This window comes from Odocoileus virginianus, chromosome 8, assembly GCF_023699985.2.
Source record: "Odocoileus virginianus isolate 20LAN1187 ecotype Illinois chromosome 8, Ovbor_1.2, whole genome shotgun sequence".
In the NCBI taxonomy this organism is placed as follows: domain Eukaryota; kingdom Metazoa; phylum Chordata; class Mammalia; order Artiodactyla; family Cervidae; genus Odocoileus; species Odocoileus virginianus.
The window spans coordinates 12,371,920-12,396,068 of record NC_069681.1 but is presented as its reverse complement, the minus strand read 5'-3'; the positions used below and the strand labels follow the sequence as shown (position 1 = coordinate 12,396,068).

General features: G+C 41.7%; 1 protein-coding gene across 2 annotated transcripts in view; it reads left to right on the top strand.

Moving 5' to 3' along the window:
• The window catches only part of ENOX1 (ecto-NOX disulfide-thiol exchanger 1), a 290,859-nt gene extending 273,029 nt beyond the window's left edge, over positions 1 to 17,830 (top strand). For both annotated transcript variants that reach the window (XM_070471188.1, XM_070471187.1), the window contains one exon: positions 16,867 to 17,830. In XM_070471188.1, the coding sequence (XP_070327289.1) occupies positions 16,867 to 16,998 (132 nt within the window). In that variant the 3' untranslated portion in view covers positions 16,999 to 17,830. The remainder of the gene's footprint in view (positions 1 to 16,866) is intronic.
• Positions 17,831 to 24,149: the final 6,319 nt, after the last annotated feature.

The window sequence follows — 24,149 nt, the reverse complement described above, 5'->3', positions numbered from 1 at the left end:
TGGGCCTTACACTTCACCTTCGAGAGAAATCAGCTGGAACAAAAAGTAGTTTGCAGTCATAGAGACCCACGCCCTCCTGTGTCTCCCGCAGCTGGGGACAGGGTGGACCGTCCCTGTGGAAGGAGGGGATTGTGAGGGTCTTTCTGTAGCTTTTAAAAAACAATGGTTTCGTTTTGGCGGTGCTGGGTCTTCACCGCTGCATGGGCTTTCTCTAGCTGGCGGCAAGTGGGGGCCACCCTCCACTGCCGTGTTGTCTTCTCCCCGTCGGAGCTCCTCTTACTGCAGAGCGTGGGCTCTCGGGTGCATGAGCTTCCCGGGCTCTAGATCTCAGGCTCAGTAGTGATATGGCACACGGGCTTAGCTGCTCTGCAGCGTTTGAGATCTCCCGGGTCCAGAGCTCAAACTCTCATCTCCTGCGCCGGCAGGTGGATTCTTGACCACTGAGCCACCAGGGAAGCCTGGTGATTGGAAGCCTCTCGATATTCAGAATCATGGCCCCGGTCTCCCCTCACTTGGATGGGGTTGGGCTCGAGGTACAGAAAACACTCCTGTGAATTCAGAAGAGAGGAGGAGGAGCAATACAACGTTCCTTTGTTGAAAGCAGCCTTGGAAGGGCTTCTTGGCTGTGCTTTCCTTCTCCAGTGACATCCTTCCTAACATCACCACTACCTTTGTCTGGAGGAGGAAATGAAATACCACCCACACCAGTGTTCTTGGCACAGCATGAGCCCTCAAGAAATGGTTCCTATTGTTGCTATTATCCTTCCCTCGGACTGCTGACATTTCTCTCCTTCCCTTTCTAGATAAACCCCAAGCGGGAAGCCTTTTGGGAAAGCAGTGGTCGTTTCACTAGGAACCCACTTGTTAGCCATGTAATCCTGGCAGGGCGCTAGTCCCCTCTGCCTCGTCCGCACAGGTCGGCGTGTGCGCCCATGAGGCGTGCGTGAGCACGTGCGGACGTCCAGGTATAGTCACCCATGTGGCGGCCAGAAGCTCAGGAGTTCTTGTTCGCGCTCGCCCTCAAGGCAGGGCCCATCGCCCCCTTGCTCAGCTGAGATCTGTGCGGTCTCCCTCCGTGAGGAGAGAATTCATACACCTGGTCTCTGGCCCTTGGGAAGGTGGACTTTTCCAGAAGGGATTGCGTCAAGGGGGATTCCATTTCCTCTCAGACTCATAGTTTCATTTTAGAAGACAGTGCTACCCTCACAGAGAAAACACGGCATCTCCTCCAGACAGCCCTCCATCTCCTGGCTCAAATGCTCAGTGGAACTGTCAGATTCTTTCCTCATGCCTGAGGTAAAAAGCATATATATATATATATAAACATTATATAAATATATTTTATGTGTATATATAAACATGTATTTATAAATATAAAACACATATTATAGAAATATTTGTACATAAATATAAATATTAAAATAGACAAATATATACAGATATTAAAGTATATAAATATTAAAATATAAAATATTTATACATAAATATAAAACAAAATATACATAATTATAAACATAAAATATTTATAAGTAAATATAAAACATATTTCTATATAAAATATATATATATATATTTTTTTTTAAGTGTTCTGACTAAAACTCCTGGGTGCCAGGGACTGGACCAAATATTCTTTCTAACCCAGTGAGGCTGAGAGGATATTTAAGACTTTTAATCCAGAGGGCAGGTTACGGCTCTCCTGGAATCCCACAGCCTCAGAGATCTCAGCTGAAAGGAAAACGACAAGCGGTTTGTCCTCTAAGTGTCCTCCAGGGCCCTGTCGCCACATCTGCTACCAGGAGGCTCAGGACCCTGCAGGGCCACAGCCCCGCCGCTGACGTCCCCGGCACAGCACCCTGGTTAATCCTGTTAGTTAATCCTGGGTAGTTCCTGGCACCCGCTCTTGTTAATCAGGATAAGCCAAGTGTCATGGTCCCCACCCCACCCCCCAACCCCCAGAGTTTTGAATGTTGCACTAAGACGGGGAATTCAGCCTGGCTTCCGCAGCTCAGGATGCTTGCTGAGAGCTTCTGCTTTTTACTACTTGTTCATTTGGTTGTTTATCTGGCTGCACTGGGTCTTAGCTGCAGCACACGGGATCTTCGCCGCATCATGCAGAATCTCTCTCTGGCGGCGCGTGGACTCTCTAGTTGTGGCGTTTGGGCTCAGAAGTTGCAGCACGTGGGTTTAGTTGCTCTGTGGCATGTGGGATCTTAATTCCCTGAGCAGGGATTGAACCTGAGTCCCCTGCATGACAAGGTGGATTTTTTAACCACTGGACCACCAAGGGAAGTCCTGAGAGGGCTTTGTAGAAATTCCACTTAGCACAGTATGGTTTCCTTGAGATCAGACAGAGTCCCCATCACCACTGCTGTTGTTAAGATAAGATTTCGATTCTGCCTTGCCCTGTTTTGATGGGCTTTCCTGGTGGCTCAGATGGTAAAGGCGGCACCTGCAATAATGCAAGATATCTGGGTTAGATCCTTAGGTCAGGAAGATCCCCAGAGAAGGAAATGGTAACTCACTCCAATATTCTTGCCTGAAGAATCCCATGGATGGAGGAGCCTGGCGGGCTACAATCCATGGGGTCACAAAGAGTCAGACACGACTGAGTGACTCAGCACACACATGCTGACAGGAACAAGGAAAGCAGCTTCCGTCCAGCTTGTAGGAGAGCTGTTTTTCTTATGAGTTCCCTAAAGACCACAGATGAGGATATGAATGGTCAGAAATGGAAGGAGAGACAGGAATTAATTTAAGTTAGGATGGGCATGTATACTGCACATGGGTCCCTAAAACTGTGTATCCCCAAATAGTCCATTTTCCAGTTAAATACTGTTTCTGCTGCATTTTTTTTTCTTTCCTGCCTCTTCTAAACCACTCACTCTCATTTGCTCAGCTCTCTTGTGTCACAAACATATGACCAAGTCAGAAAGATGCATTCAGAGGAAGACAGGCCAGGGTGGTTGGGAGGAGATAGCTTCCTGAAGCTTTACTGAGTCAAAACTCATGCCCTGGGCACAGGCAGGTAAGCTCTTCCAAACAGGCAACACTATCTTGAAAATGCTTTCTGATCAATACCTAGAATGTCTCACATCAGCCCAGAGCCTTTTGAGCTCACTGGCTCCATCCTAAGCCTTGCAGAAGTCACATCTGAGCATCAGCAGATGAATATTTTCTGTCTAACAGGGAAGAGGGGGGAGACCTGTGATCTTCCCCCAATACTGTCTAAGAGATTCAGACCCAGTTCTCCATGTGTCTCTGGCTCCCCACCTACATACCAGAAGCCTCTTCCTAAAACCCACAAAGCAAAAGATTTGATTCTGAAACCAGACTCGATATAATGGGGCCACGGAGGCTAGTTTTTTAGAAAGAGCTGCCATTTTGGACATGACACTGTGTTTGGTAGCAGACTTGGGTGCTCATGACATATTCCTTTCCCACCAGAGGGGAAAACCATTTGCATCCGTGTACTAGAAGCATTCCTGTGAAATAAAATATCTTGTCAGTTCCAAGGAGGTGCAAAATAGACCTTAATTGGAGAGCATTCTTCCCCAGATGATAGCTAGGCAGTAAGGCTGGAGAAAATGTTCCAAATAGTGTTTGTGAGATTGCCCACCTGAATAATCATTTTTTTCTTTTTTCTTTTTTTCAGTGTGGACCATTTTTAGAGTCTTTATTGAAAATTGTTGCAGCATTGCTTCTGTTTTATGTTTGGGGTATTTTTTTGGCTGCAAAGCACGTGGAATCTCAGGTGGTTCAGATATAAAGAATCTGCTTGCAGTGCAGGAGACCTGGGTTCAATCCCTGGGTCGGGAAGAGCCCCTGGAGGAAGGCGTGGCAGCTCACTCCAGTATTCTTGCCTGGGGAATCCCATGGACAGAGGAGCCTGGCGGGCTACCATCCATGGGGTCACAAAGAGTTGGACATGACTCAGCAACTGACCCTTTCACATGGGATCTTAACTCCCCAACCAGGGATCGAACCCACCACCCCCTGCACTGGAAGGAGAAGTCTTCACCACTGGGCCACCGGGGAAGTCCCCGTACCTGAATAATCTTTAATATTACGTACATTTTGGTATTCTGAGTAGCCGCCTGTCACAGTATGTGAATGAATGAATGAGTGTTCTGTTGCTTAGACAGGCTATCATGAATCTGTTTTCCAGATGTCACAGCGCCTCTGGAAAGCATGTGGCTTAGGAAGCTTTGTGGGTAAGGAGACTTCCATCTGGCCCCGTGAAAAGCAGAAAGGAAGTGGCTCGTTCACAGCAAGAGATAACTGACGAGGATCCCAGGGACCCAGTGACTGGTTAAGTCACTGCTTTTTTACAAACTCAGTGTTTTCTACAGATGAGGCAGAACGGGGAGTGGCCAGGGCACAAAAGAAATCCAAGGAAGGATGCTGCTCTCAAAAAGCTTGTAGTCTAAATGAGGAAATGGTGTATTTATGAAGGAACTTGAGAGTCAGAGGTGAACTAATGAGGTGCTCCATAGGGCGGGCAGATAGGGAGCTCAACAGGAGTTGGAGAAGGGCAAAGGGCGTGCGTATCATGACCACCAGGGGCGCCCGCGAGTCCGTGCTCGTTGTCATGGTTTCCTCTGGGCGCATCTCTCCCCTTTCTCCCCTCTTTCCTCTCTGCATTTCCCTCCAGATCTTTCCTCTTCTCCTTCTGGTTCTTTCCTTCTGTTTACCTTCTTCCTGTTTTCTTGTGCTTTCCTCGCACCGCCTCGCCTTCCTCCCTGGTCCTCTGCCTTCCAGCCCTTTCCTTCTCGTTCCCCCAGGTCCTCACTTCCATTTATCGTCTTTCCCTTTTTCCTTCTCTTGACTCTTCAGCCTTGACAAACCCTATGTGGGTGTCTCTTCAGTCCCCCCAAAAGAAAACCCCTTCTCCACTGGCCTCCCTTGGCTGACCGATATGGGACATGGAGCCAACCATCCCCGATGATAAAATTTATATATGCCTTCCTGTGTCCGTGTATACATGTGCTTAGTGGCCTGGCAAGGAGGCAGTGGGCTTGAACCAGAGTCAGCAAACCAGAAAATAAAGCAAGTACATCTTACAAATGACCTCTGCCTCTCACAAATCACCATCACGCAAGTCCCTTGGTTACAAAGCCTTTATTCCTTCTCATCCTTTCTTTTCTTTCAAATTAGAGCAAATCAATCCTTTCTCAAAGAGTAAACATTAGAAAATTTTAAATGGTAGTGAGGGGAGCCACTGATAACATCGAAGAATAAAAAGACACACAGACCCCCAGTTTCCTGGAATAACAGCCAGCTGGGTAAGAGGAAATAAAAGCATCATGTTTATGATGACCCTCCCCAGTTGCCAGAGCACCAACACGTGGTGTATGGGAAAATGAGATTTCACAGTCACAGCACGTTTCTGACCTATATCATAATGCCGCACGGGATTCTCTTAGCCTCATGTATCTGATTCGCCTCATAGTATCCTTGTGAGAAAGCAAATGTGGCGCAGGAAAGCCAGGCTGGATGCAGCATCAGGAGCCCGGCGCAGAGCTCCAGCCTCACCACGTACCAGCTGGGCCAGCAGCAGCCCTGCCCTGGACCCCAGGGTTCCATCCGTGACCCACAGGAGCTTAGGGAGAATCCCCAGCCTCAGAAGGAGCCTGGGGAAGGGAATCCTGCACGCCTGGTGGGGAGATGGGTCTCTATGGCTCTGATCACACCCAGTGAGCGCTGAGTGCTGTGTGTTTGTGATGATTCCATGACGCTTCCAGTTCTGAAGACCCCGACATGACTGAGAGGAAGAGAAAGGATACCATGAAGGCAGGATCATAACGGCTGACATGTTTTAATAAGGAAGGGAAGAAAAAAGAATTAAAGTGAAGAAAGTTGTAGGTTTACATTCTTCTTTGGCCATACAGTAAAACAGAAGGACAAATTGAATTTTCTCTTGAATTTGTCTTGAAAAATCCCAAAATGTCACGTATCATATAGGTTGTTTTGTCAGAAAGGGAAAAGGTTTAAAAACCATCAAAATAATAACATGAAACTGTTTCACCTTGCTGTTTGTTCTTGCATGAGATATAAACATCTTTAAGGAAATGCTCTAGACTCTAGCTGAGTGCCTTATTAGTAAATGGATTTTTTTTTTTTTGGCATCAGGCTCCTTTTAATTGGTTCCCCAATACTGTTGTCCTTTGATATCTGCAGGCAACTGACTCAAAGAAATCCTGTGGTTACCAAAACTCACAGATGCTCAAATCCTTTATGTTCACATAAAATGACTTGGTCTTTGCATGTAACATACACAGCAACATCCTTCCTCTATTTATTTGGTTGTGCCCAGTCTTAGTTGAGGCATGTGGGATCTTAGATCTTTGCTGCAGCACACAGGATCTTTAGTTGTGACATGTGGGATCTATCTCCCAGACCAAGGATCGAACCCAGGCTCCCTGCATCAGGAGCTCAGAGTCTTAGCCACTGGACCACCAGGGAAGCCCCGATCCTCTCTATACTTTTAACTATCTCTAGATTATTCCCAATAATATATCATTGTGAGTCTTTTTTTTTTTTAATTTCTCTTGATTAGTGATGTTAAACACCTTTTCATGTATCTGTTGGCCATCTGTATGTCATCTTTGGAAAATGTCTGTTCAGATCCTCACCCATTTTTTTGATTGGATTGCTTGGTTTTTTGCTATTGATTTTGTGAGTTCTTTGTACATTGTACATATTAACCCTTCAGACATATGATTTGCAGTATTTTCTCCTAGTCAGTAGATTGCCTTTTCATCTTGTTGATGGTTTCCTTCACTGCAGAGAAGCTATTTGTATTTATTTTTTTTTTGTATTTATTTTTTAATGGGTATTTTAGATAAGATTTCATTTGAGGTGCCTGTTCTATAATTGTGTCCTTGTCTACATTATAATATTTACACCATCCTGGCAGAATCAGGCTGTTACCTTGCACTGTCAAGAGCAACTGATAGTTGACTACTTTTGAGAACACCAATGGTTATTATACTCATTTCTGACTAACTGGTTATTCCAGTTAAGTAATCGTGAGAATTTCAAATGCCACTTTCACTACTGTTTAGCTGTGTGACTTTGGACAACTTATTTAACATCTCTGTGCCTTAGCTTCACAGTCTATAGAATGGCTTTTTATGCGTATTAAATGATTTAATAGATGAAACCATTTATAGCAGTATCTGGCACATAGTAACTGCTACCTAGTGTTGGCTGCCATTGGTTTTGTCCTTAAAAGTGCACAAAAAACCTATCATATTCTCTCAGCTTTGAGATCTTCACCACAACCTAGTGGACAGGTGAATTTTAAAGGCTTGCCCAAAAACCAGTGTTACCGTATGCTGGAGTAGAAGTCCTAGGAGCATCCAATGAGTTTCCTTCCAATTCCTTTCCTGCAAGTGAAAAATTACCCAAAGAGATTTAGTGGCTTAGGCAAGATGGTGGTGGTTGAGCTGCTCTGTCATGTCTGACTCTTTGCAACCCCATGGACTGTAGCCCACCAGGCTCCCCTGTCCATGGGATTCTCCAGGCAAGAATACTGAAGTCAAGTGATATTTCCTTCTCCAGGGGATCTTCTTGATTCCGGGATCGAACTGACATCTCCTGCTTGGCAGGCGGATTCTTTACCACTGAGCCACCTAGGAAGCCAGGCAAGGTGGTAAAGCAGGTTAAGGGTCATTTGTGACGGGAATGTGAACTTCTACCTCTACATTTCTTTCTTCTAGCAAGCGATCCACTTATTCACTTGTTTAAATAACTTTTTGATGAGACAGTGCACTTAAAGCACGTACTCTGTGCCTGGCCCAGACTCAGGAAGTGGTGCCACCTCTCGGCTGCCGCTTGCCAGCTTCTGCTTCCTTTGTGGCTGAAGTCCAGGCTCAGGTCAGAAGCTACCAGAGGAAAACAAGGTGATGCTACTTTTCAGCACAGAGTTTGACCCAGCGATCACAGAAGACCTGATGTGAGCGTGTAGGATTTGATCAGCATTGCTTAAGTATGGATAGAGAGAGAAATTGTACCTGTGCCAGGCCCTGTGAGACATTTTACATACAACCCTAATAATAACACTATTCTCCACAGTGGCTGTACCAACTCACATTCCCACCAGCAGTGTGGGAGGGCTCCCTTGTCTCCACACCTTCTCCAACATTTGTTATTTATAGATTTTTTAATCATGGCCATTCTGACCAGTGTGAGGTGATACCTCACTGTAACTTTGATTTGCATTTTTCTAATGAGTGATGTTGAGCATCCTTCCATATGCCAGTTTGTCCATCTGTACTTCTTTGGAGAAATGTCTGTTTAGACCTTCTGCCCATTTTCTGATTGGGTTGTTTATGATTATTAAATGAGCTGTTTGTGTCTTTTCTAAATTAAGCCCTTGTCGGTCACATTGTTTGCAAATATTTTCTCCCATTCTGTAGGTAGTCTTCTCATTTTGCTTGTAGTTTCCTTTGCTGTACAAAAGCTTTTAAGTTTAATTAGATCCCACTTGTTTATTTTTTCTTTTATTTCTATTGTCTTGAGAGATTAACCTAAGAAAACATTGGTACAATTTATGTCAGAGAATGTTTTGCCTATATTCTTCCTGGGATTTTTATGGTGTCATTTTGAGTTTATTTTTGCGTATGGTGTGAGAGAGGTGTGCTGAAGTGATCTGACTTCATTAATTTATATGCAGCTGCCCAGCTTTCCCAACACCACTTGCTGAAGAAACTATCTTTCCTCCCTTAGAGTCTTGCCTCCTTTGTCAAAAATTGACCATAGGTGTGTGGGTTTATTTCTGGGCTGTCTGTTATCCATGTATATTTTTGTGCTGGTACCATACCATTTCGATTATTGAAGCTTTGTATTGTTGTCTTGGGCAGACTCCAGGAGATGGTGAGGAACAGGGAGGACTGGCATGCTGCAGTCTGTGGGGCTGCAAAGAGCTGGACACAACTTGGCAATGAGCAACTATTGTCTGAAATCTAGGAGGGTTATGCTGCCTGCTTTGTTCTTTTCCCTCGAGATTGCTTTGGCAATTCTGAGTCTTTCATGGTTCCATATAAACTTTAGGATTCTTTGTTCTGTGAATAATTTGACAGGGATCATATTAAATCTGTAGATTGTTTTGGATAGTATGCCATTTTAATCATACTGATTCTTAATAATAAAACCCTAGAGCATGTGGTATCTATTTCTTTGAATCATCTTCAATTGTCTCATTATTCTCAGCATGTAAATCTTTCACCTCCTAAGTCAGGTTTATTCCTAAGTAGTTTTTATATGATTTTATCAAAGGAATTTTTGTTTTTTTACTTTCCCTTTCTGATATTTCACTGTTAGTGCGAAGTAAAGAAATGCAACAGATTTCTGTACATCAATTTGTATCCTGCTACTTTACTGTATTATTTTATTCATTTTAGTAGTTTTTGTGTGGTATTTAGGGTTTTCTATATATAGCATCATGTCATCTGCATATAGTGACAGTTTTACATCTTTTCTCCCAATTTGGATACATTTTATTTCTTTTGTCTGACTGTTGTGGCTAGAACTTCCAAAACTATGTTGAATAGAAGTGGTGAGAGTGTATATATCCTCCTTGTCTTGTTCCTGATCTGAGAGGCAATGCTTTCAAGAGTTTCACCACTGAGTATGATGTTAGCTGTGGGTTTGTCATAAATGGCCTTTATTACGTTGAAGTATATTCCATCTGTGCCCACTTTCTGGAGTTTTTATCATAAAAGGAGGTTGAATTTTTTCAAAAATGTTTTTCTGCACTTATTGATATCATGTGGTTTGTATTCTTCAGTTCATTAATAACTTATTGACCACAGACATATTATTACAAAACATTATTGAGATATTTTAATATTCACTTACATAACAATCACCAGCAACAGGTGTTAGTGCCTGCAAAAATCCCCCAGGCAATAATGTGTTAATATGGTGTATCATACTGATCCATACTGTGGATATTGAAAAACCCTTGCATCCCTGGGATAAATCCCATTGGATCATAATGTATGATCCTTTTAATGTACTGTTGGAGTTGGTTTACTAGTACTCTGTTGAGGATTTTTCCATCTCTGTTCATTAGTGATACTGGCCTGTCATCTTCTCTTCTGTGGTATCTTTGTCTAAATCTGGTATCAGGTTGATAGTGGCCTCATAGAATGAGTTCAAGAGTGTTCCCTCTCTTGAAATTCTTTGGACAGGTTTCAGAAGAACAGGTATTAACTCTTGGAAAGTGTTTGAAATTAGTCTGTGAAGCCACCTGCTGCTGGACTTTTGTTGTTGAGGATTTTTAAATTACTGATTAAATTTCAGTACTGGTAACTGGTCTATTATTTTCTATTTCATTCTGGTTCAGTCTTCAGAGATTTTCTTTTGACTTTCTATGAATGCGTCCATTTCTTCTAGTGTGTGCATTTTAAAGGTGTAGGGCTTCAAAGGTGGTTCAGCTGGTAAAGAACCCACCTGGCAATGCAGGAGACATAAGAGACAAAGGTTTGATCCCTGGCTTGGGAAGATCCCCTGGAGAAAGGCACGGTGACCCACTCCACTATTCTTGCTTAGAGAATCCCATGGACAGACGAGCCTGGTGGGCTATAGTCCTTAGGTCGCACAGGGTCGGACATGACTGAGGTGACTTAGCACATAGTAACTTGTAACATTCCTTTATGATCATTTGTATTTCTGTGGTGACAATTTAACTTCTCCTTTTTCATTTCTGATTTTATTGACCTGTGTGGCCTCTTTTTTCTTGATGAGTCTGGCGAAAGGTTTATTGATTTTGTTTACCTATTCAAAGAACCAGCTTTTAGTCTGATTGATCTTTTCTGTTGTTTTTGTAGTCTGTTTCATTTATTTCTGATCTTTATTTCTTTCCTCCTCCTAACTTTGGGTTTTGTTTGTTCTTGCTTTGGTTGCTTTAGGTATATGGTTAGGTTGTTTGAGCTTTTTCTTGCTTCGTGATGTAAGACTGTATTGCTATAAACTTCTCTCTCTGTTTTGCTGTGCCCCGTAGGTTCTGAATCATCATTCTTTTGTTTTCATTTGTCTCTAGGTATTTTTTAATTTCCTCTTTGATTTCTTCAGTGATCCATTGGTTGTTTAGCCTCCACATGATGATTTTTTCCAGCTTTTTTTGGGTAATTGATTCTAATCTCATAGTACTGTGCTCAAAAAGATGCTTGATATGATTTCAATTTTCTTAAATTTACTGAGGCTTACTTTGTGCCCAGCATGTGATCATTCCTAGAGAATGTTCCATGTGCACTTGAGAAGAATGTATATTCAGTTGCTTTTGAATGAAATGCTCTTTAAATATCAATTAAGTCCAAATGGTATAAATGTGTCCTCTAAGGCCTCTGCCTCCTTGTTGATTTTCTATCTGGATGATCTGTCCGATGATGAAAGTGGGATGTTAAAAGCCCCCCAACCATTATTATGTTGCTGTCAGTTTCTCCTTTTATGTCTGTGAACATTTGCTTTATATATTAGGTGCATATATATAGCTACAACTGTTATATCCTCTCTTGGATTGATCCCTTGATTATTATGTAGTGTCCTTCTTTGCCTCTCGTAATATGCTTTTTATTTTAAAGTCTATTTTGTACAATATGAGTATTCCTACTCTTTTGATTTCCATTTGCATGGGATATCTTTTTCCATCCCCTGACTTTCAGTCTGCCTATGTCTCTAGGTCTGAAGTAGGTCTCTTATAGACAGCATATATATGGGTCTTGTTTTTGTATTTAGCCAGGCTATATCTTTTGGTTGGATCCTTTTATCTATTTACATTTAAAGTAGTTATTGATATGTATGTTCTTACTGCCGTTTTGTTAATTGTTTTGGATTTTTTTTTTTTTTTTAGGTTTTTTTCCTCCTTTTATTCTCTTATCCTATGATTTGATGACTATCTTTGCTGTTGTGTTGGGATTCATTTTTCTTTCTGCCTAAAAATATATATATTTTTTTTTGGCAGTTACAATGAGGTTTTGATATATAGCATGCTGTATACACTCACACATACACATGTATATACACACATACAATTATTTTAATTTGCTGATCTCTTAATTTCAAATGCATTTTAAATATCCTGCATTTGTACTCTCCTCCTCTATTACTAGTTTAGATATCATAGTGTGTGTGGATGATTTCCTACCTTTACTGTTTTGTCTTTACTGGTGAGCTTTCCCATTTCATAATTTTCTTGTTTCTAGTTGTGGCCTTTTCCTTTCCACCTACTGGAGTTCTTTTAGCATTCGCCTGTCTGTAAAGCTTTGGATTCCTCTGTCAAATGTGAATGAGTGCCTTGCTGGGTAGAGTATTCTCAGTTGTAGATATTTTCCATTTGTCACCAATTATATCATGCCACTCCCTTCTGACCTGGAGTTTCTGCTGAAAAAAATTAGCTGATAACCTTATGGGGATTCCCATGTATGTTACTTGTTGCTTTTCTCTTGTTGATTTAATATTTTTGTCAGTTTGATTAGTATACATCTTGGTGTGATGCTCCTCCTTGGGTTTATCCTGCCTGGGACTTTCTTACTGGATTTGGGTGACTGTTTCCTTCCCCATGTTAAGGAAGTTTTCAACTATTATCTCTTTGAATATCTTCCCAGGCCCTAAGCCTTCTGGAACCCCTGTCATGCAAACGTTAGGACATCTGATGTTGTCCCAGAGATCTCTTAAACTGTCCTCTTTTCATTATCTTTTTTTTCTTTATTCTGTCTGTGGCAGTGACTTCCATGACTTTCTTCCAGCTCACTTATCCGTTCTTTTGCCTCATTTTTTCCTGCTATTGATTCTTTTTTCATCTCAATTACTGTATTCATCAACTTTTGTTGTTCTTTATATTTTCTAGCTCTTTATTAAAAATTTGTTAACTTCTCACTCTCCATTCTTTTCCTGAGTTCTTGGCTCACCCCTCCCGTCGTCACTCATCACTCGGAACTCTTTCTTGGGCGGATTGCCCATGTCACTTAGTTGTCCTTCTATGGTTTTTATCTTCTTTCTTCATCTGAAACATATTCCTCTAGCATCTCACTTTGTCTCAATTTCTAATTGTATAACAGCAGCTCAGTCAGTCATGTCTGACTTTTTGTGACCCCATGGACTGCAGCATAACCAGGCTTCCTTGTCCTTCACTATCTCCCTGAGTTTACTCAAACTCATGTCCGTTGAGTCAGTGATGCCCTCCAACCATCTCATGCTCTGTCGCCCCCTTCTCCTCCTGCCCTCAGTCTTTCCCAGCATCAGGGTTCTTTTCCAGTGAGTTGGCTTTTCACATCATGTCGCCACAGTATTGGTGCTCCAGTTCAGCAGCATATTTTTATGTAAGTGGAACGTTACGCTTCTTGACTTTGGAGAAGTGGCATTGTATAGGTTCTGTCCTCTGTGTCCCAGCAGTACATGCTCCTCTTGTCATGCAAGGGCCAGGGACCAGCTGGTCCCAGGGTAGGCTCTGGTCTGCATTTGCTGACTTAGTTCCACACGTTGCTGAACTGTAGTTCTCTTGCTTCGGGTGTGTTGCCCCTGTTATGGGTGAGGCTGGTCTAGAGGTGTATCGAGGCTTCCTGATGGGAAGGGCTGGTACACACCCACTGGAGGGTGGAGCTGGGTCTTGGCCTTCTGCTGGGCAGTGCTGTGTCAACTGTTAGTCCATCACTCATTCGTGTCTGACTCTTTGCAACCCCACGGAATGTAGCCCACCAGGCTTCTCTGTCCATGGAATTCTCCAGGCAAGAATACTGGAGTGGGGAGTGGATTGCAATTCCCTTCTCCAGAGGAACTTCCCAACCCAGGGATCGAACCCTGGTCTCCTGCCTTGAAGGCAGATTCTTTACTGTTTGAGCTACAGGGAAAGTCTCGTGGAAAGCACTCAGGGAAAGGGCTGTGTCAAGGAGAGTTCTGAAGGTGGCTGTGTGCTCAGGCAGTCTTTGGTCAGCCTGTCTGCTGATGGCTGGGGCTGCGTTCCCACCATGGTGGTGGTTTGGCCTGAGGTATCCCAGCACCAGAACCTTGGTTCCAAAGTGGCAGCCTCCAGGAGAGCTCACACAGGTGAATAGTCCTCAGCACTTCTGCTACCAGTGTCTGTGTCCCCACAATGAGCCACAACTGCCCCCTGCCTCCCCCAGGAGACCCTCCAAGACCAGCAGGTAGGTCTGGTCCAGGCTCTTACAAGTGAAAGGAAAGTAAAGTCGCTCAGTCATGTCCGACTCTTTGCGACCCCATGGACTGTAACCTACCAGGCTCCTCTGTCCATGGGATTCTCCAGGCAAGAACTGGAGTGGGTTGCCATTTCCTTCTCCAGAGGATCTTCCTGACCCAGGGATTGAACCCAGTCTCCTGCGTTGTAGGCAGACGCTTTACTGTCTCAGCCACCAGGGGAGTCTCACAAAGGCACTGCTTTTGCCCTGGGTCTTGATGTACATGAGACATTGTGTAAGCTGTCCAAGTCGGAGTTGCTGTTTGCCCCAGTCCTGGGGAGCGTCTGCGTCAAGCCCTAGTGGTTTTCATAACCACATGCTCTGGGCATGCCGCCGCCTCATGCCGGACCTCAAGGCTAGGGAGTCTGCCATGGGGCTCAGAACTCTCTCTTGTGGGAGACCTTCTGCTGCTTAATTCTTCTCCAGTTTGTGGGTCACCCACCCAGGGGGTAATGGGATTTGATTATATCACACGTGCACCCCTCTTACCTTTCTGTTGAGTTTCTTCTTTACATCTTTGGATTAGAATATCTTTTTTGGTAGGTTCAAGTCTTTTTTTAATCGGTGGTGGTTCAGAAATGGGTTGGGATTTTGGTGTGCTTACGTGAGGAAGTGAGCTCAAGTTCCTTCTATTCTGCCATCAGCATGATGAATAAACTCTTAATTACTGATTTTTTAACAAACCAGTGCCATATCAACAGGCACAACAGCACCCCTTCACAGTGATGATAATGAAGTCTAATTGCACACCCATAACAGAACTGCCTTCAGCACTAACAGGGAAACCTCAGGGGTTCTGAGTGATGCAGGATGCCCCAGCAACACTGGCAGGGGTCCTTGTCCAGGTTCTAGAAGCTGTCTGTGTTCCCTGAATTATGGCTCTCTATCTCTCTCTTCAAAGTCAGCCATAGCAAGATGGACTTCCTTCTAACCATGCCATCCATCTAGTTTGATCCAATATTTTGTTTTGAATGTTGTATCTATATTCATCAAAGATATGTGCTCAGATGCTAAGTTGACTGAACCTGCATCTCTTATGTCTCCTACATCGGCAGGGAGATTTATTACTAGTACCACATAGGAAGCCCCAGATACTGGCCTATAATTTTTTTAATATTGTCTTTGTCTGATTTCAGTATCAGGTGATGGTGGCTTCTTATAACGACTTTGGGAGTATTCCTTCTTCTGTCTGTTGGAAGAGTTTGAGAAGGATCTGTATAGTTCCCTTGTATGTTTGGTAGAATTTCCCAGTGAAGCCATCCTGTCCTGGACTTTTGTTTGCAGGGAGGTTTTTTGTTTTTTTTTTTTTTTAATTACAGATTCTATTTCACTTCTAGTGATTTGTCTGTTCAAAGTATCTATTTCATCTTGATTCAGTTTTGGTGGGTTGTATAGTTTCTAGAAACTTGTCCATTTCTTATAGGTTGTCCAATTTGTTGGCATGTAATTGTTCCTAGTATTTCCTTACATTTTTGTATTTCTGTGGCATCAGTTGTTTGGTCTCTCTTAATTGTTAACTGGAAAGTATCCTAAGTGGTGCTATTTGGTAAAGAACCCACCTACCAATGCAGGAGACATAAGAGAGGTGAGTTCAATCCCTGGGTCAGGAAGATCCCCTGGAGAATCCCATGGACAGAGGAACCTGGAAGACTACAGTCCACAGGGTCACAGAGAATTCAGACATACTGAAGCGACTCAGCACACACACACAATACCTATACAGTGATTGTACCATGAAAAAATAATGAGGTCTTATTTGCTGAGCATTTCTGTATGCCCAAAGCTGTGCTAAGCCTGTAGTCTTCACACATCCTTAATGTTGTTATTCCCACTTTCTGTGACTTACAGAGCCTACCTTGGTAGGGTCATTTTTAGCTCATAACAATAGTATGATACAAATTTAAACAGAAATTCAGGATCTCAGCTTGCTATCTGAGATCCATATATATATATATGGCATGGATTAGGATGCAAATATAGGAAAATAAGAGCAATGGCTGTGTTATAGTAGAAAGACTGTGGTGGTTTCAGTCTTTAAGATAAAATGAATTATTGGTATAAAAATATATGTAATAAAAATTGGGAGAAGAAAAAACTGCATTAATAAACAACCTACCTGGAATTTATGACTAGACATTGAGACTTTTATTGCTGTGGGTGCTGTGTTTCATTTTTATTCCTAAAGCTTTCTGGTCTTCTGGTCCCTGTGAAGAGAAAGAAGTTAGGGTGACAGGAAATCTACCCACCTGTCCTCTGGTCTTCACCGAGTCAGATAACAGAGCTGCCCTTTAGATCAGAGGACTGTGGCTTTCCAGAAGTGGTGATCAGCTGTCTCTGAGCCATCTTAAATCTCACCCCATCTCGTTTTCACATCAAGGTAGGGCTGCTCAGACATCATGCTGCCAGTAAGGCAGTCATCCATATGAAAAGTGGACCTGGAACTTTCCACCTGCTTATCTCATGCCCCTCTCCTAACAGCTGCCCAGGAAGCGATGCAGCAAATCACACGCAGCCCTCTAACTCGCGCTCCTTCTGTAAGGACCTTACTTAACAGCCGAGCAGAAAACCGCATGTTTGTCTCACTTGGGAAAGCACGTCCTTACTCAACCCCCTGCCTCCTTTAAGATGAGTTCCCCTCCCAAAAGTGACTTTTCTTCCTTTCTAACAGATATCTGCAAATGAAATCGAAATGCTTTTGATGAGGTTGCCACGCATGTTTAAACAGGAATTCACAGGCGTGGGAGCAACGCTGGAAAAAAGGTGGAAGTTGTGTGCCTTCGAAGGAATTAAAACTACCTAACTGTGAAAAGCGATGAAATCTCTGGATGAAACCGCCTGAACCCGGCCAGGGCTGTGCCGTGTGAGCCCAGGAGTTTTGGGGCAGATCCAACGCGGGACCTTTATGGAGCCGTCAGAGCCTGACTGTAGTTACATCTGTGGCGTTCTCTTGTGAGTGGAAATGTAATTGTGTACCAGTTCCCTAAAACAAACAAAGCTTCATACTGTGACAGATCTGTTTGCTATGAAAACCAATGATTCCACAGTCATAGTGATGGCAGAACCCTAAAATATGCTACATTTGAGACTAGCTCACCAAGCAGAATATTTAAAGTTAATAATGGTGTAGCAATGGTCGTTGCTAGGCTACAGAGCTGTATATGTAATGTATAGCTGAAATCATTCAATGACATTTTCCTGAAAGTCTTTATGTTTTAGTAAAAAAAAAAAAAAAGAAGAAGAAGGAAAAAAAGTAATTTTACAGTGAGGAAAAAAATCATACCAAAAGAAAACTTGAATATGTGTCTGAACAGTTATTTTGTAAATTAAGTTATATGCTGTTCTAGGGACTTTTGCCTTATTGAAGAGGCAGAAAATGTGATTGGACTCCTTGAGAATGCTTTATCAAGAATATTATTTTTCTAATGTAACAATCCTCCATCATACATTCTTTTAACATGGACTGCATAACAATTTTCATAAAATGTAAATAAAAGAAAAACTAGTGCTACTGTCTTGTACTTGGTATGTAATATTCAGGTTTATGCATCAAAATAAACATTCAGTAAATATTGCTGTTACAAATTTTATAGCAAAGATATTAATTTTTTTCAATAAATATGACTTCTACCATATTGGTTTTGCAAATTATTCTTTGATATATTTTAAGAAATATTTTTCACATTATTCAGTCCCATCTCATAGCCCATTATTTTTAAATGATTAAATAAATGCATGAGTGAATTAAGAGACAAAACATTATTTCAGACAGAAATATATAAAGTCATAAAGTAGAAAGTACTGAGAAAAGATTATATAGCATTAGAATGGATATTATTCAAAAATACCAAGATATGACAGCCAAATATAATCAACATAAATTTTACGTTTGTTTTGTGTCCTCATGCATAGGAACAAAGGAGCCAGTTACTATTATTAATTCTGGATTTATTTGTGTGTTTTCTGGAAAACATACAAGTTAGAAAAAGAATTTAAAAATTCACACATCAACCGAGAATTTTTAGAGAAAATTTAGATTTCCCTTCTTTAAATATAAGAATAGAGCTTTCAATTGTATTTCCCTCCTGTCTCCTTACATGAGAATCACAAAAAAGCAAGTATTCAAGATACTGATTGATTTTAAATGAAACATTTTTTAGGAAGACAGCTGAACAGTGAATGTTCTTTGAAATTCCAAAAAGACATTCATAATTTCCTACTGGACATTATTGTCCTCAGGCTCTTTTTATTGAGTCCTGATAAATTAAGATTCTTAGTCATGCCTCCCATAAATATCTACACATGTTATATTCAGGCGCAGTGCTAACACCGTGAATATGCAGCTGAATAAGAAAGGACCACCCCCCCAACCGAACCAATGAACTGAGTTCAACGGGGAAAAGAAATTTTCCTAAAAGTGTCTATGTGACGTGAACCATGTGACAGTAAAGATGTGATAGTGGAGCCATGATCCAACCTAAATATCAATGTCATATTTAATGTTGAAACACTTGAGGTCTCTTCACTACCATCTGTCAATGCCCACTACCACCATCATCCTGACATGTTTCTCTCTAGGTCAGGAGACAAATAAGGATACAACAATCCGAAAGGGGACCTCCTTATTTACAGATAATGTTACCATAAAATAGAAGACCTAAGAGGTTCACCTGAAAAAGAATTAGAAAAGATGAATTCAGTCAAGTGGCAGTTAAAGATGTCTGGTAGGGACCCAAAGGAAGGTATCATAATCTTGGCAAACTGCAAACCAGTAGATGTCTTCAAATGTGCATTCATACTTTCAAGTATTGCCTGCGGTCACTTTAGCCTCAGGATACACTGCACAGGGTAGACCCCAACTCAGGGCTTCTGCTTAGGAGAAAGAGTTGGCATGACCTCATGTTAGATCTGACATAAGATACCGCTTTCTAACTTCAATTATATATATAACTTATTTTTGCCAGAAAAAAAAAAGAAAACTTCTGAATTATTTCACACGCATTCTGGTTTCAGATGGGACTTCAGAGGTCACCTGGGAAGGAAATAGCCTTGGTACCTCTGGGGGCGTCTTCCTGTTTGTCACCCCATCCTCCCTAATCCTTGGAATAATCCTATTAAAAAGGACAGTGTTATTGTCCTCATTTGTCACACAAGGAGAAGGAGGCTCACACATGCTAACAATCTGGCCTAATTTGCACAGTTAGACAATTCTGAACACGGGGTTTGAAACCAGGACCCGATGACTCCAAAACAAGTTGTTCTTTTTCTATGCCACGCTTCTCATTCAGTCTATCCCCACTCCTCCCATGAGCTCAGTGCTCATCCAGGGCCTTCGGATCATTGCTTTTCCTCTCCTTTTTCCTCCACCATCCCCGGTACATGCACACAGGTGGGAAGACCTTTCTCTCCTAAACCCACCCAGTAATAAATCATCGTTCTTGGGCTCTGAGAATAAGCAAAATGTTGAAAGTTTGGAAATCCTGTTACCTGACCCCGATGGGTCTTTCTGGATTGCTTTCTCACTGCTCCCCTAAATAAAGCTAATAAGTTTTTGTCTTTCGGCTTTTGTTCATATCTGTCTATCCAAACGGAAATACTTTACCTGAACCTGCCTTCCAATACAGGAGACATAAGATATGCATGTTCAATCCCTGGGTCAGGAAGATCCCCTGGAGAAGGAAATGACACGCCACTCCAGTATTCTTGCCTGGAGAATCCCATAGACAGAGGAGCCTGGCGGACTACAGTCCACGGGGTCACAAAGAGGTGGACGCGACTGAAGAGGCTGAGTCTGTATACATGTACTGCTTGTCACAATTCTACACAGCTTTAAGAGGAAAATGCAAAGCTTCTCCTCAGCCATGGGACTTTTCTCCATCCCCCAGAAGTTGCTCCTCCTGCCTCTGTGTGACCATCATCCCACCTGGACGATTTCTTAAGGCACTTACTCCCCAGTGGTCTTTGCCTCATCTCCCTATTAGATCACAGGCTCTTTGAGGGATTCCAAGCCTGTCTCATTTACTTTGAATATTTCTCAAAGTGATGTTACTTATAAATATCTAGAACACAAGACAGAGAAAGAACTAAGATGTTTTTCTGCCTCCAGAGATCAGTTTGCTTAGACACAAAAGAAAAAAATTACAAAATATTTTAAAAGGCTGCAAATATTTTAGATCTGAGATTCCAAGACAGAAAATGTGAGCAATAATATTACTGTATGCTATGGAAATACAAAAAGCAACCCAATTCCTTCTTAAGGTTCAAACCCAGATCAATTAGCAACTCTTCTATGAAACCCTGATCTCCAGGATCCTCTATTAGGTTCCCACTACTATTGCAGTATGTTCCTACTGCAGCCTGAATTCTGTATTGTGACCATTTATGAATAGAGCTTTCTCTCCCACTTCCTGCAGGCTGGAGACCTCCCTTACTCAATCTTCCAGTCCCTCAGACTGACATGACATACCATGACCTTTAGGTATTTATCAACTGAAGGAACCCAATGAATGAAAGAAAAGCCCACACAAGAACTTTCTGAATTTGTTGAATCAAATCATATTGAGGTATTAGGCCCAGTAAAGAATAAAGGCTAGAACTTTCTTCCCCTCAGCTGTAAGATCCTGGCAGAATTATTCTTTTTTAACACATTATTGACCAGAGACATTTTAATACATCTTTTGTTACACCTGAATGTTACTGACTGTAACATTTAAATATTTAAAGTGACATTTAAATATTCACTTGCATAACAAATTACTGACCACAGGCATTAGTTTCTGCAAAAATCCCCTGTACATGCATACATGTAATATGGCAGTAATATGTTAAATTATTTTATTGTGGGAAGATACACATAATGTTTATACTTTTAACCATTCATAATTATATAAATCAGTGGCATTAAACACATTCACAGTGCTGACACAACTAGTCACCACTGTCTGACTTTTTCATCATCCTCAACAAAAATTTTAAGACACTCGTTAAACAATAACTCCCTATCCCCGCTCCTTCCAGCCCCTGGTAACCTCTCTTCTACGTTATGTCTCTTTGAATGTACCCAGTCTAGATCTCATGTTTGTGGAACATACACTATTGGTCCTTCCATCTCACGTATTTCACTTAGCTGAATGTCTTCCAGGTTCATCCATGCTGTAGCATGTGTCAGAATTTCATTCCTTTCTGAAGTTGAATAATACTTTGTTGTATGAGAACTCTTCTTGCTGGCTTAAGTACCTGTTATCTATTGCAGCAAGGAAAAGTCCCTTGTCTACGTTTGAAAGTACTTAAGTACTTTTAGTAAATACCACATCAAAAACAGCATTTGCAAGTGTAGAGAAGTTTGCTTCCATCTAGATAAACCTCATTTTCATTGAGGGTAATAAAAATGAAATGACAAAAGTAGAAAATGTTGGTAGTAATTGTAGAAAAAGACTGTTTCAACAAATATCCATGCAACAAATGTGATATGTGACGAGTTGTTTTCTCTTGGTAAGGGTTGGGGATGTTTCACTTTGAGGGTTTTTTTAAAATCCATTTTCTAAAAGTAGGTGCTGTGTTTGTTTCACTCAATAAAAGACATTTATCCCAAAACTGTAAGAACTATTTTACCATAATACTCATAGTTTCTCCTCATAAACTGAGAAAATAAAGAGATGTTAGAGTCCTAAAATCTTATAGCTTGGCTCACTTTATATCAAAATGGTAAAAGGTTCACATGTATATTAAATCAGTCTGTCATTAGTATCTGAATAAACTATAACTTTCACAAGCAGCACACCAAACATAAACATTTCAGAGTTAAACAACTTATTATGAATGTGTTTATATATTAGATCACTAAAAATACTGTGTTTCTAGTTCCACCAACTCCAATTCCCCTCTTCTGCTCTCAGAAAGTGGATCTTTTTTGAAAAATGTTTGGGCTTCAAACACCCGACTGTTTCTCATACTCTGTAGGAGAGCGTCCAGTCTGTGTGGAGTCGAGTCCAGCCCCAGCCCTCACTGGGGCTGTTACCAAGCCTCACTACTTAACCCCAGAGAGGTGCTAGCCCCACATTCATGATACAGTAATGTTAACACCGAAGTCAGAGGATCACGGTGATTGATTCAACGAGACAGCATGCATAAAGCACCCAGACCGGAGCCAGGGAGACTGAAGTCACTGGTTTCTTCAAACACCGAGCTTTAGGGCGCCCCTGTGGCTCAGTGGTAAAGAATCCGCCTGCCAATGCAGGAGCCTCGGGTTCGATCTCTGATCGGAAGATTCCACACACCATGGAGCAACTCAGCCCGTGGGCCGCAGCTCTCAATAAGTCTGTCCTCCAGAGGCCAGGACCACAACTACTCAGCCCGTGTGCTGCAGCTGCTGACGCCTGCATGCCCTGGAGCCCGCGCTCCGCAACAAGAGACGCCACTGGAACGCAACGAGAGAGAAGCCCCAACTGCTGCGAGTAGAGAGAAGCCACACAGCAACGAGGACCCAGCACAGCCTAAAATACATACATTTAAAATTTTAAAAAGCTTTATCCCAATGTAAAACACAGAACTTTATAGATACATCGTCCCAAGCAAAGTAGGCAAGCCCCTTTCCCTGCTATTTGTCTATTCCTGCCCTTAGGGATAACCAGTCAATAATATGTTTCTAAATATAAGAATAAAATAAGACAAATAATAATATAAGACAGATACAATCCTCATCCCTACAAATAGTCTATTAAATATATACAAATGTAAAATCAACACAAGGAAAATAATTGGAACTCTCTAATCTGCAAAGAGAGTGAGTGTTAGGAGCTCAGTAATATTCAACTCTTTGTGACCCCGTGGACTGTATCCCATCGGGCTCCTCTGTCCATGGAAGTCTCTGGGCAAGAATACTGGAGTGTGTAGCCGCTCCCTTCTCCAAGGGATCTTACTGACCCCGGGATCAAACCCAAGTCTCCTGCATTACTGGCAGATTTTATACTATCTGAACAACCAGGGAAGCCCCCCTAACCTGCCAAGACTTTTGCAATGTTTATATGCAAATAGGCAGTCATCATCACAGTGACCCTCAGCCAGGAGAAAATCTAGAGCCAGAATTCTTTGTAGCAACTCCCTTTTTACTTATTTGGTTTATTTCCAACAAACAGTAATCAGGGTCATATACATTCAACTGTGAAGACACTGTATAGCTCTGGACAACTGCCATTTTGAACGATGATCAACTAGGTATACAGTATGCAAGGATTAAATAAAGTATTAATTATGTTCTCTTTACCCCAGCAGAAACATGGTCAAGAAAAATTATAGCTGTAGCTGGAACATGCCATAGTATTATTTTAGAGAACATACACATCTATTATAGTTGCTGAGAGTGTCAAAGTAAAGGACTCCAGTAAATCTAGTAATTACAGATGAGTTGTGTTAATAAAATTAGCTGTTCGGGTCCAAAATTTTAACTCTTTTTGCCTGCTCTCAGAACCATAGAGATACACAAACAATAAAGCTCAGACGTTTCAACTGCCCATTTCACCTCTTATATAATGTACATTTATTGTACAGGGCTATGTAATGAAACGTTCTTACTTCATGGGAAAAACAGACTCATAAAAAGATATTGCAAATGTTTTACAGTAGAAAATGGCACTTTTCTAGACAAAGCAAGAAAGTGGTTAATGTACAACAGAAAGTGCATTGCATGTAATGAAATGCATTTTTTTGTCTAGCAAATGTATTTATCGTGTGTTGAAAATTGTAATGTCTTCCCCTGCACAGGGAAATTCCTATATAAAGCTCATTTGTTGTTGTAGGGAGTAAAATCTCTTTTTCTTGTTTACTAAAGCAGTCTATCTTAATATCAACCCCGACACTGTCAAGTTCACTTAAGAAGAGCTATGTGTAGATAAGAATAGGACTGAAGCAGAAACCAGAATATTCCATTTCATCTGCTTTTCATATCTGAGCGAGTGC